Source organism: Nylanderia fulva, unplaced genomic scaffold (assembly GCF_048542155.1).
Source record: "Nylanderia fulva isolate GAGA-0341 unplaced genomic scaffold, ASM4854215v1 Scaffold67, whole genome shotgun sequence".
Classification (NCBI taxonomy): Eukaryota; Metazoa; Arthropoda; class Insecta; order Hymenoptera; family Formicidae; genus Nylanderia; species Nylanderia fulva.
Window position 1 is genome coordinate 186,644 of NW_028190775.1, and position 13,786 is coordinate 200,429.

General features: G+C 37.9%; 1 protein-coding gene across 1 annotated transcript; it reads right to left on the bottom strand.

The window, feature by feature from the left end:
- Nucleotides 1-1,192: 1,192 nt before the first annotated feature.
- LOC146720547 (uncharacterized) lies at nt 1,193-10,961 on the bottom strand. The gene is given in 4 exon segments (XM_085488283.1): nt 1,193-1,999; nt 2,428-2,540; nt 2,630-2,795; nt 9,282-10,961. Coding segments are annotated over 4 exon segments (2,754 nt in total). The 5' UTR covers nt 10,950-10,961.
- Nucleotides 10,962-13,786: the final 2,825 nt, after the last annotated feature.

Below are 13,786 nucleotides of genomic sequence, written 5' to 3' on the forward strand. Positions count from 1 at the left end.
ATCCGTTTTTAAGATGATGGCTACGGTGACAGAGGGGGAATGAATCTAAGGTAAACTAACGTTACATCTGTATTCTAATAATTGGAAGGCATTGTTTGTATGTGACAAATAATTAAGTGTGCGCTAAAATAAAACTATAATAAATCCGCGTTATTATTTTTTGGTCACGGTAAGAAGAAATACTAGTTTTGAGACTTTTGCGGCCATTGGAATCATCAATGCAAAAGGTTTCCGGATGGATGCCGCGTGGTTGAACAGCGTACACTTTTTGCATTGAAGAAATACTTTGTTTTTCTTGTTTAAATAGTATAGGATTTTATTTTGATTTGATGTTAAAATAATTAATATTATTTATCCAGAAAATTAGTTTATTCTGCACTTGATAAATATTACAGAAAAAGAAAGAGTCTCGGATCAAAGTCGAAATTGTTCTCGAATCACTTTATTTCTACGCGACGTTTCGCTGATTCATCTTACTCGCTGGACAACTTTTCAACGACTCTGACCTTTGTTCGCCGGTATTTTCATGAGTATTTTTGATGAGTGATTTATTACAATTTTATTAACACATTTACACATTTTCGAAAATCTTAGTATAAAAATTTTTGGTTCAACACAATTCAATTATTATATTTAGATTATTTTTATATAACAGTATTATACATTATTATTTATTTAGTTTTTTATAAATTGTTTGTATAGAAAATATATGTTCTGATATTTCTCTCTCTCTCTCTCTCTCTCTCTCTCTCTTGTAAAATAAAAAAACCTTTATAAATATTATCATTTTGTGCATTATCAGTTTCTATATTTCAGTATATACATAATTTATAGGAGAGAGTGGAGAGTTAGAAGACGGGTTTTGTTTTTGAAGCATAACTACCATAAAAATCGGTAGTTTGCAAACCTGTAAAGCGGGATATGTAGTAGACTTCACAATACAACTATTGGCTGTAACAGTTTGTTGAAATTCATAGCGGTTGTACAAATTTATATGGCTCGTAAAAAAGGAACGATTATCGAAGTTTCAAAAATGGCGGGGAGTTGTGAGACATGACAAAATATGGGAGAAAATGGCATATTTTTATGATAAAGTTTTATTGAAGTTGTGAAAAATAGAAATGGAGACAGTTGTGTCGAAAAAAATATTGAACAACAAACAAAGTCGGCTTAGTTCGCTGAATCCCTGTGTTCAGGGATTAGGTTTCGGACTAACCGATTCGCAGTAAACACAGGTATAATAGCCGGTTGTTATGCAGGCACACTTCAAGTGCACAGTTCGATCACATACATTGCAATGTATTGAGTTGTTTCGGTTCAATTTCTTTGGCATTGCACCTTTGCAGATAATGCAGAAGTCTTCCTCTTCAGATAAAGTTGACATCACCTTCGCTGGCATGGAAAGTGCACGACTGCACTTTTTCGGTGGTGCCACATCCGTTTGCTTCTTTTGTTTCTCGTCTTTTTTTGCCTGTTTTGCCCGCTTGTCCTCAGCTTTCTTGTGTAAGCTGGCCATATTTTCAGGCGAAGTCAAAATGGTAGTTTCCATTGACTTGCGGCCTCGTTTGGATTTTTTGGCCGGTGTATCGTGTTTGAGAGGTCCAACATCTTGCAATGCACTGCGAAGAACTGCAGCCGATGTGCTCGGCGCCGATGATGTGCTGGCCATTTCAGAAATGGTGACTTCAGAAGTGGTCTCTTCATGTGCGACGGTTTCGATGCCATCTGGATTAACTATTAAAACACGACAATTAGCAGGATCGTCATTGTCGTCATCAGTGCATTGAGTTTCCCCGCTCAAATCAGCCGCTAAGAAATCTTCAGCCGTGAATATATTCGGATCAAATGGATAAATACCCGTTGCTCTAAACCCAGATTTGATATTCTTAGGCGTGGCAGACGCATCGAGACATTTATTAGCGATAGGCGCTATGTGATGTAATTCCAAACCTCTGCCGATGTGATTTTTCATCCAAGCTTGGCGTTGGGTGTAGAACATCTTTTTGAATAGACCGAATACGCTGACATCTAAGAGTTGCATACAATGCGAGCAATGGGGAGGGAAAGAAATCATGCCATTATCAACTGCCATATCTATGGCCTCCACGCTGAGATGGGAAGTGTGGTTATCAAGTAATAATAGAATCGGCGATTTTTTGGATGCGTTGGCGTGCCGATAAAATGAGCCATAAATTTCACGAATTTTTGTGACGTCATCCATCCGGATTCATTGGCGACGCCAACGGCACCAGGAGCAGCGTTGTCCATAAACACTTTCTGCATATTCTTGCGCGGAAATATGTAAAATGGTGGGATGGACTGTCCGGTCGCATTGATACCCAACGCTAAGGAGACAGTTGTGCCTCTTTCGGCCGATGTTGTTTAGCCAACTCGCTTTGACCCTTTCGCTGTGATGATCTTAACTACCTTTGTAGGGACGGTCGGGCATCCGGTTTTGTCGACGTTCCAGATTCGATGAGGTTCGAAGACTGTCGCATCAGTCACAGTGCCAAGATTAGCGAAAAATGCATTGACATTGGCTGCGGAGAATGACTTCGCGCGATTTGTGCTGATCTGCTCTGGTGTTCTGAGAGAGAGATTTTTATGCCGATGCATATATGCATAATACCAGTCCTTCGACGCTTCACAAGTAGTATTCCAAACCGCGGGATATTGAATGCCAATCTTCTTCGCAAATTCGTAACCAAATCTTTTGAACTTATGCTCAATCCGTAGTAGATTGCGCTGGCCTTGACGGTATATTTCATTAGCTCTTCTTGTTGTGCGCTGAAAATCTGTAAACATAAAGAATTCATCAGCACAATGTCGGAAAAATCGAATCAAAATAAAATAAACCGTTTTTCCGCCAGTTTGGCTTCTTATTAGTGATGAAACGAAATTGACTACTTGTTCATTTGAAGCGGTTACAAAATCTCCGATTGCCTAAGTGAGCTTCGCAATGTAGCGAGACAATGTTGATTTGTTAATCTTGTATGCTTGACCAACGGACCGCAACGACTTCTTCTCCATCGTCACCTCTTTGATGGCAGCCACTATCGCATTAATATCTGGTTTACTTGTCTCCTATTTATGACGCGGCATGGCGACTACAACAATCATGGAAAAATGCGAACACATAAAAATGGCTGAACTCAATGAATTTGGATGAAACATTAAAATTATGCATGAATTATTTGACATACGCATGAAAGATGCAAACTCCAGTTGAGAAATGTAAATAGTGGGGAGTTGTGAGACATTAAGTGTCTCACAACTCCCTACTTTGGACATTTTCAGATTGGCCGCATCGCCATCGACACACCGAATGTTCATCCACAATTCCTTTTGTGTGTAACAAGGCAATCGCCCACTGATATTTTTGCACTTACCTTTGCAATTAGCTTCAAATCGCGCGTAAAAATATCACACACAAATGGTCGAAAAAACTTTTCGGACTATTGTTGCTCGCATAATAACAAGAGACGCTTAGCATGCGTGTTGACGCGACGAATGCGAACGGAAAAGTGAAGTTATGTCAAGAGAAACATTTAATGCTTTTGGAACTTCTGAAATCAGACTGTTCTTCAATAATGTCCTTAATTTCGTTCACTATTTTTTCTTCATTCTCTTTTGATATTTTTCTTCTCTTTTCGCCACTTTTTTGTTGAGCGATTCTTTTTTCATAAGTTTTTTTAGATACTATTTTTCCTTTCCAACGATACGTTATTTTTGACATAATAATGCGTGAAAAACTTTTAGCGGTATAGATAGCCTCTAATTATGCACAACGTGAATTGGCATCTTTTTTGACATGTGGAATTGATAGCTCGTAAAGTTGCCAACTTATGAGAAGCGACAGTGTTGTCACATTTAACAGTTTTCAAAGAGCACTCAATCAAGAATAATTACATTTTAGTTATAATTTTTTTAAATATAACATGTATTTACATTTTTATTCATATTTAAACATAATTCATTACTTTATAACGATTATTAACTTCACTTATGTTTGTAAAAATTCATTTCCGTCAAGTTGAATTCAGGGAATATTCACTCTCAAAAATTTTATTACATAAATAATAATAAAAGATGTAAAAATCTCTGAAGTCACCAGATGATAATTAAAAATGGTAGTAATTTAATCAACCAACTCTCTGGCTATTTAATAATCTTTATTTAATATTCACGACGTTTCGGCCATGGGTTTCGGCCCTTATCAAGTGCTAAAACACAACTTTCTATATAGAAACTTAATTTCTGATCTTAAAATGTGACATGATATAATATGAAACAATTAACTAAGTATCATAGTTAATTGTTTCACATTATATCATGTCACATTTTAAGATCAGAAATTAAGTTTCTATATAGAAAGTTGTGTTTTAGCAATTGATAAGGGCCGAAACCCATGGCCGAAACGTCGTGAATATTAAATAAAGATTATTAAATAGCCAGAGTTGGTTGATTAAATTACTACCATTTATAAATAATAATATTAACAAATGCAGCCAAAAAATGAATCGGAATGAAAAAATTACATTTCTAAATTAAAACTTAGAGCTGCCACTATCCTTTTAGTTACTGACTTTATTTAAGACTTGCAAAATGCAAATATTTGTAATTTTCGAATTTCGGATACTTTTGTCTCCGATTGTACCTCCCATACGTCCTTAATTATTTTGTTATAAATGTCATTTAAACTCTCTGTATCTTTTTGTGAGTTAATGTTATTATTGAGTTTTTTTAATAAAAAACATCTCTGCTATCTCTCTCTTCTTTACGTGTTTTTCAGTATGTAAAATATTAAAACTATTCCAATCAAAATTGTGTTCAAATTCCGACCAATGTTTGCTAATAACTGAATGCGAAGTAATATCTAATTTTATGTTTTTTCGGTATTCATTAAACCTCGTGCTAAGATGCCTCTTAGTTTGTCCTATGTATGCCGCAGAACAATCCTTACAATTAATCTTATACACAACATTAGTCGCACGGTCATTAGACAGAACATCCTTGCCGCATTTAATAAATTGAGTTTTTTGGGTAATCTGTGGATCACATCAATGCCAAACTTCTTAAAAATATGTGCAATATTTTCACTAACATTCTTCACGTACGGTATCGACATAAATGTTTCGTAATCGGATAAAATGTTTTTTCATTATTATTTTTATTATCATCCTCATTACAGTTTTTTATTATGTTTTAAAAAATTAATTTTTTTATATATATAAAGCAATTAATGATTCTTAATGGGAAACAATTATTTAATAAAATATTCTTAATAATTTCTATATTATCATAGTGAAACCGCTCGTCAAATAATAAAATAGCATGGTCAACTAAATTATAGTATTTATTTTAAAAAATAGTATTTATTTTAAATTTTAGAGAATGACACGAAAATTGATGTATCTCCCTGACCAAGTCGGTTTTATAAACCAATTAGTTATAAGTCTATTATTAAATCGGAGTTCTGTAGTATTTAAAAAGTTAAGAGAAGAATTAAGTTCGGTTTCGTACATGAATTTAAGACGTGGTAGTTATTAAAAGTAGTATTTCGTCTATTTTGTCAATTGGAACTATAGCAAAAATATCGTCCACATATCTGTAATAAACAGGAACCAAAAAATCCAAAGAACTCAAACAAAATGACTCAAGATTGTCCATAACTATATCCGCCAAGATAACGGGGGATAATGGAGAACCAACCCATCGGACTTCCACAAATCTGTTCATAAAATTGTCCCTCAAAACAAAAACTGATTGATTCAAGAATGGTTTCCAAAGCATTGTTGTGTGCCTCGGGAGAGACACTTAAGGGTCGCGCCAAATTGGGATGGGAATCCGGGGCGTCAGGACTTGTCGGGTGTTTGTAGAAAATGCACTACACTTTTCGTATTAAAATTCTATATTCAACTTCGACCACTTGGTCTTTATTTTATTTCACTAATAATACACTGAAGCTTTACCGTGTGTGCGGCACTGACTTTCTATTACTCCGCGTATCGCGCACAACTGCGAGTCGATGCTAAGTGCGCGCGCGGTTAGCGAGATCGTGGTTAGAGCGATTATTTGTGTCTGCGACTGAGCGAGTTGTCGCGTCTCTACTCTCTTTTTATATCGTTGTTTTTTGGAGTTTTCCCGATCGGAAGGGGTGCCTGGCAACAGGTTTCCCCGGTCGAGAATCTAGGTGCAAGCGAAGCAGATTCAAAGTCCTTCTGCTTTGCTTGCACGTTGACCAATTTCTGTTCCGCGTATATCTCGCATTGTATGCGTTTTTAACGCGGTCATTATCTGTCGTAATTCTGATTTCGCGTATACCTCGCATCGTATGCGTTTTTTAACGCGGTCATTATCTGTCGTAATTCTGATTCCGCGTATACCTCGCATCGTATGCATTTTTTTAACGCGGTCAGTGTCTGTCGTAATTGCGGATGTAATACGAGTACTCATTTCTTAATATTAGTTACCTTTTAATAGTTATATCTATTGTATATCTTTGGGGGATATAACATCCCTCCCCCGTTAAAAAAGAAAAACGAAGGCATAAAGTTTTTCGCTTACAACTAAAGCTTACAAATGTTTATCCCGTTCACAATATAATTATAATCGTTTCCTATTTCCTAAAAACGCGTACTATTACTTCTTTTCAATATAGATCTAGGTACATCCCAGTCATCGTCGAGTATCGTCACTCTTGGTCTTCTTTTAATGTTTTTTCTATTTTTTACTTTCCAAATTACAATGACAATGACAAATATTATAATTATGATTATTACTAATCCGCTCGAGGTCATGGGATAAATAAATTGTTTTCTTGTATAAAACTTTTGTTCATTATCTTGTAAATCATTGTCTATGTTGTTTATCTTCGTTCGTAATTCTATTAATTCTGCGTTGTGTTGTGTTAGATTATTTAATGTGTCGAGTATTCTCATGTTCTCGTCTTGTGACGGTGCAATATTAAAATTCGGTAAATATGTATCTATGTTTGTTACGTAAGTCGTCTCTTTTGTCTCCAATGTCATATCCTCCGTTTTAATTTGACAGTTTCCTCGTGAGGTTAGTCGGCCGGTATTTTTTATTACTAAATTTTTTTCTGTGTATCCGTCACATTTTATATTTATTTTTTCTTCCTTAGCTGTTGAGTACAACCATGTGTGTGTTTGATGTAACGGGATCCATACTGTCGTTTTCGTTACCCGATAGCGTACCTTACATTCATGCTTATCTTGCATTCGTTGCGTATACATTTGTAATTCGCACGGTATATTCATGTTTACGCGATAAGTCGGCATGCTATGTTCGCATATATAATTAGAGTTTATTTTACTACATTTTTGTAAATCCTCATTTGTTATAATTAAATATGTTAATCTAAAGTTATCTATGGCAAACATATTGTTTTCTACTTGTATACCTTTAAATGTTTTATTGTATGCTGCCACGGGGAATTCAATTGCCTTTATTATGTTATATTTAGGCTGTGATATTATCGGGAACCGCAGTATTGTATATAAATTATATTCTTTGCTTACGTATGCACTTACGCTTGCATGTTTCTTTATTTCATGCCAGTTTACTGCGTGTGTTCTAAACGGAAAATAATATCCCTGTTCTAACTGTGTTGCGGCTTCCTTTAAATGCGCGACAATGTTATCAAATGGTACTAATTTCGGATGTATGTTTCCTTCCTCGATTTGCGCTAAGTATTCTATAATATTTTCCGCGTCCCTAATGACGTCTGTTAATGCTGCCATAATTATTTCATATTGTCCCTGTATCTTTTCTAACGTAATATATTGCGCTACATTTTCCTGTAAGAGTTTTTCACTCTGTTTTATTGTATTCTCTAACTTATTTATATGTGTTACTGTATCGTTGATTATTGTTAATTGATGTCTAACTGTGTGTTGTAACGTGCTCTGTCGGCTATTTATTAATTCTAGTTGTTCATTTATGCGTTTTTCGTCATCGGCGTCCATGGTACCGAACAATGTCTTTGCTACTGTTCCTATCCCGTCAATTATTCCCCTACGTTTGTCTGTATGTCTGTCGTAGAGTGTATTTATTTGTATTGTCGTCTTTTCCAAATAGTTTAGTGTTTGTTTTGTAATACTAACTAAATTAAGGCATGTGTTTTGTTGCGTTAACACATTGCACGCTTTTTCTGTACGCTCTATATAATTTCGTATGTAACCCTGTTTCGCAGTTAATGTTGCTAGGTCTAGTTTTATTACTAGTTTCCACGTGCTTTTAGAACAATGTAGATGGCCTATTTTTTCAAAATGTATCCCTGGTTCGTTGGTGAATTCCTCGAGTTCGTATGGCTCTTGGCTTGACCGTCTCAATGTCGCTGCGTTGGCATTGAATATGATCATCCTGTAATATATATATAATTCCCCTTACTATTTTATACTTTTGTATGCAATTTTTTATCAAGAAAGCGGAGCATTCGTTTTTTATATCTTCTGTCGTTTCTTCAGTCTTAGGACAACTTTTGTTACGTGCGGCACGACATATTAATATGTATTTTCGTTTTAATTGTATTAGGTGCAATGCTTATTCGCATTTCGACGATTTGTTGTGTCCCTACTGTCGCGCCCGCGCCCTGTTGTGGGGCCCGAAATAACGGGGGACGAGTATACCCGGGCGTACGATATGGTGCTCCGGTGGGCGAATGTGTCCCGGAGGGCGGGTGAGCCGCATTCCTTGCACGTCACCCTCGATACGCGTACCGGTACGCGAGTGGTGCGTGAAGTGGTGGTTTTGGTGGGGGCGACCAGCCTTGATCGATTCGCGATACCAGAATAGGTAAGTCCCTAGTGTTTAATAAATAACTTTAATTTTGTCGTGTGCATGCGTATCGCTTTTTCTTCCTCCTCTTTTTTTCTCTCTACCTTATTGTACCTTAGGCGTCGGAGGTTTTCTTTTCGGTTATCCTTGTCGTAGCGTTTCGTCATATATAAGCATTTTTTCACCGACTTCAATTTTGTTTTAAAAAATTTTTGTTGGTCTAGGTATCGTCCGATAAAAAATTCCTGGAGCGGTTTGGTCGGCTTTTATGATTCCTGCGATATTTTTAGTTACGGCGGGTCGGATATGTGATAAGCGATACTGGCTTACGCGTACCGGGGTCTCTCTTTCCGAGTCTCCCTCGTTCCTATCGCGTTCGTTCTCAGATTTGTTTTTTCGTGACCTATTTAAATTTCGTTCTATTTAATCGTTTCGCTGCGCGGCCGTAATCGGATCTTCTCATACGGGCGCAGTTTTATTACCGCGTTTCCTAGTTGCAGCTCCCGTTTCCTATGGTTGCAACAAGCATTTTGTTTCTTCAGGAAATCTATTCCTATAATTCCGTCAAATTCCATCGGAAATTCATCTTTCACAACGTAAATCGCGTGTTTTATTTTGTTCCCGTTTAGCTTAATGGTCGCGTACATTTTTCCGATTGTCTTTGCCTTGTGACCGGTTATTCCCACGCGAGTTATTTTATCGTTGTAAATTTCGGTCTCGCCTTTTAAGAGTTTCACTTTTATCAATGAAATCGTAGCTCCCGAATCGTAAAGCATATTTACTTTCCCGTGTTTTGCCTCTCGCATGGGCAGATTAATTATATTTAAACTCTCTTTCTCTCTCGGCGTTCGGCGCACGTGTGACATCTGATATTCCCGCGCGCGTGTCGTCTTATTCTTTTTCTCTTGTCTTTCGTCCTCGTCGCTACTTTGCTCGTCATTGTTACTGCTTCGCTCGGAATCCGTATCACTGTTTCTCGTTTTCAGCTTCTTACGACTTTTGGTTACATTAACGTTACGCGATTTTTTATCACCGTTTATTCTATCGTGACTTGATGTCGTTTTTAACCGTCCATTTAATGTCCAGCATTCTTCACGGTTGTGTCCGCGTTTTTTGCAGTAATTGCAAAATTTTTCTCTTGTAGTTACGCGATCTGACTTCTCCGGTTTAGGAAGCGCGTATTTACTACTACGGCATTCTCGCTCGTAGTGTCCCGATTTTCCGCATTTATAGCATTACACGGCGTTTGTTGATGATCGCGACGGCGCTTTATCATAACGATTTCGATAGTGACTTGATCGCGATGCGGTTGTGCCCTTTACCTTTTCTTCGGCGGTTGCGGCAGTTATTGCCTCCTGCAGTGTTTGGTAATTTCGAGAACGAATAAGTAGTTGTATCTCGTCGCGTAGTCCTATTTGGAAATTTTGCAAGGCTTGTTTTTGTATAGTTCTTAGTATGATCCGCTTTTCAATGGGGGAGTGATCTTCTCCCTCCGTCATAGATTCATATAACTCCATAGCTAAGGTATCGACGCGCGTTCCGAAAGCTTGCGCGCCTTCATTTGCCTTTTGTTTTAAGGAATTGAACTCTATCTGCAAATACGTAGTACTTCGCCTACTCTGATACGTACATTCCAATTGTCGCTTGAGTTCGTCGTATGTCTGTATGTCTCGCGTTTGAAAATCCAACATTGCTTTGCCTTTTAATTTTGTACACAAAATAGCTCCCACCAACCCTCTCTCATTAGCAGGGTGTATATTTTTCATAGCATAAGTGCATGCGCTTAAGAATTCCTGTAATTTATGTTGGGCCGTCCCGTCAAATTCCGGAATCATTTGCCGTGCTTCTTTTAACGATATAAAAGGCTCCTGCGGGCCTTGTCGGTGTCTAGCGTTACTCTCTGTTCGTCTGTACACAACGTCATATTTTTTGTCGTCATTGTCTGGGTCTCGCGTTTCCCTCTCGCGGGTGTGTGTGTCCCGGCGGATTTGGCCCCGTTTGTCAGCGTATGCGTTAATGTCACGAATTTGTTCGCGTAATATGTTTATTTCCGTAAGCATTTCCCTACGTAGTTCTCGCATGCCTCTCATTATCTCACGTAGCATAGGGTTGTCTATGCCGGCCTCCCTATAATTAGGAGTTTCGCGCATCTCAATTTCGTCAACGCGTCTATTTATGTATCGTCTGGTATCGCGGGGGTTAGTTGTTCCTATTTCGCTATTAAGGGGGTGGTGCATGTACGTCGGCTTCCACAAGTCGAGTATTGTCGCGAGCTATTGTACCGTGTAGACGGTCAATCTCGCGGTCGATGGCACCCTCGGACACATCCATGCCACCGTTAGGCGGTGTTCGCAGCATGTCCTGATACTCGCTCGGATCAAAAATACTACTATCGTATGATGTAAGCAAGGATTCCCCGTGTTGTGACCCGTTGCTAGGAATTCGTCTCACGCGTTCGTTACTTTCTTTTCTTAATTTTTTACCGGTGTCGGTTTCCCCTTTTTCAAATAAACTTTCGTCAAAAAATGTTAAACGGAAATTCGCGTTCGGCTTTCCCGTGAGTATATGATTCGGAGTCGCTCTCTCCTGAATAATATGCTTCTAATTTTATTCGCACTTTTCCGAGGTTTTCTAAGGTTATCGGTAGTGCTTTGATTGATCGTTCGGCTGAGTCGCTATGTAACCACGATTTATTCGCTATCGCTTGTCGGGATGTTTCGCTTTCCTCCGACATTCATGCAGTATGTATAAAAGTTTGGTTCGGACTTACATTAATGTTACTATCGCTCGCTTGCTGACGCTGCAGATCATCGCTCGGCAGTGTTGATACGGCTGGCGGTCCGGTGTTGTAAGGTGATCCTGCGGGTCGTTGTACGGTGCGATGCGTTGTCCGTGTTGTCGTAGGTCGCGTCCTTAGGTGATGGCCTACTTCCCGACGGCTGATGCGTTGTCCGTGTGTGTGTGTGTGTCTTCTTGTACGTACGGCACGCTGCTGCTTATACGTCGGCTTCTGTTTTGTTCGTTTTCCGTCGATTATTATGTTCGACGTGCCTGATTGTTAATACTGCTGTATTTTTCAGGTCTTCCTCCGAGTAGTTCCTGACGGTCCTTCGGCGCAATCCCACCGCTGCCACCAAATTGTTGTGTGCCTCGGGAGAGACACTTAAGGGTCGCGCCAAATTGGGATGGGAATCCGGGGCGTCAGGACTTGTCGGGTGTTTGTAGAAAATGCACTACACTTTTTGTATTAAAATTCTATATTCAACTTCAACCACTTGGTCTTTATTTTATTTCCACTATTAATACACTGAAGCTTTATCGTGTGTGCGGCACTGACTTTCTATTACTCCGCGTATCGCGCACAACTGCGAGTCGATGCTAGGTGCGCGCGCGGTTTAGCGAGATCGTGGTTAGAGCGATTATTTGTGTCTGCGACTGAGCGAGCTTGTCGCGTCTCTACTCTCTTTTTATATCGTTGTTTTTTGGAGTTTTCCCGATCGGAAGGGGTGCCTGGCAACAGGTTTCCCCGGTCGAGAATCTAGGTGCAAGCGAAGCAGATTCAAAGTCCTTCTGCTTTGCTTGCACGTTGACCAATTTCTGTTCCGCGTATATCTCGCATTGTATGCGTTTTTAACGCGGTCATTATCTGTCGTAATTCTGATTTCGCGTATACCTCGCATCGTATGCGTTTTTTAACGCGGTCATTATCTGTCGTAATTCTGATTCCGCGTATACCTCGCATCGTATGCGTTTTTTTAACGCGGTTAGTGTCTGTCGTAATTGCGGATGTAATACGAGTACTCATTTCTTAATATTAGTTACCTTTTAATAGTTATATCTATTGTATATCTTTGGGGGATATAACAGCATGTAAAAATTGTGCCAGATTAAAAGTTGTTTTATCCGAAATATTGTTCCAGCGTTTTTTGATTCCCTTTAAAACTATTTAGCTCCTTAGGAATATTCGTGAATAATAAAGTGACATCCAACGATATCATTATTTCATTATCTTTGATGATTCTACCTCTAATATTCCTGGAGAACGATCATCCGTCACTAATGTACAAGTTCGGTTTTTTAATCAAACATTGTATAACGTTGTGAATATAATTCGCAATATTATATCCCGGGCTATCAAGTGTCGAAACAATGATACGTAAAGGATATCCATTCTTATGAATCTTTAGAAGTCCGTAACAACGTGGTGTATTACGGTTTGTACAATTAAGAAATTTATAGGTTCTATCGTCAATAAGGTCGTTCAAACGCCAAGACTTAACAAGAGAATTTAATTTGTTAGTTGTAAAGTTAATAGGATCTTTCTTGAGTTTTTTATAAGTGTGAGGATCGTCAAGTAACGCTTCCATTTTTTGTACATAATTGTTTCTGTCCAATATCACCGTTGTTTGCCCCTTGTCAGCTTTAGTGACTAAAATCTCTTATACTCTAAGTATTATACTAGAATATCGGTTTGCAGTTGTACATTATTATATGCGGTTTTTTGAATAGTTATTACATATTTTTATTTTATTTTAGCTTTGTATTTTTAATATTATTTTTAAGTTATTTTTTGTAGTGTTATTGTTCACTTGATAAGGACCACAATTATATGGTCGAAACGTCGTGAAATTAAATAAACTGATTTTTGCTAGTTTGGTTGATTATTTGATTTACCTATTTATTGACTAGCGATTGGAAAGAATTACGTCTTTGTTTTGGTTTAAATGTAGTGTATTCGATCGCGGTAAAGATAAGATTTTAAAATTGAATAAAACTAAAGTGATATACAAAATTGTATGTAAAAATTGTACTTTTTCCTACATCGGACAAACAAAAAGACACCTGAAAACCCGCACTAGGGAACATAAGAATAATATTAAATTACATGAAAGTAGTGAGTAAACTATTACTCTGTAGTGAGCAAACATAGAGTTGAATTTGGACACGATTTTGACTAGGATAATCCGATTATTTTACATCATGAGAA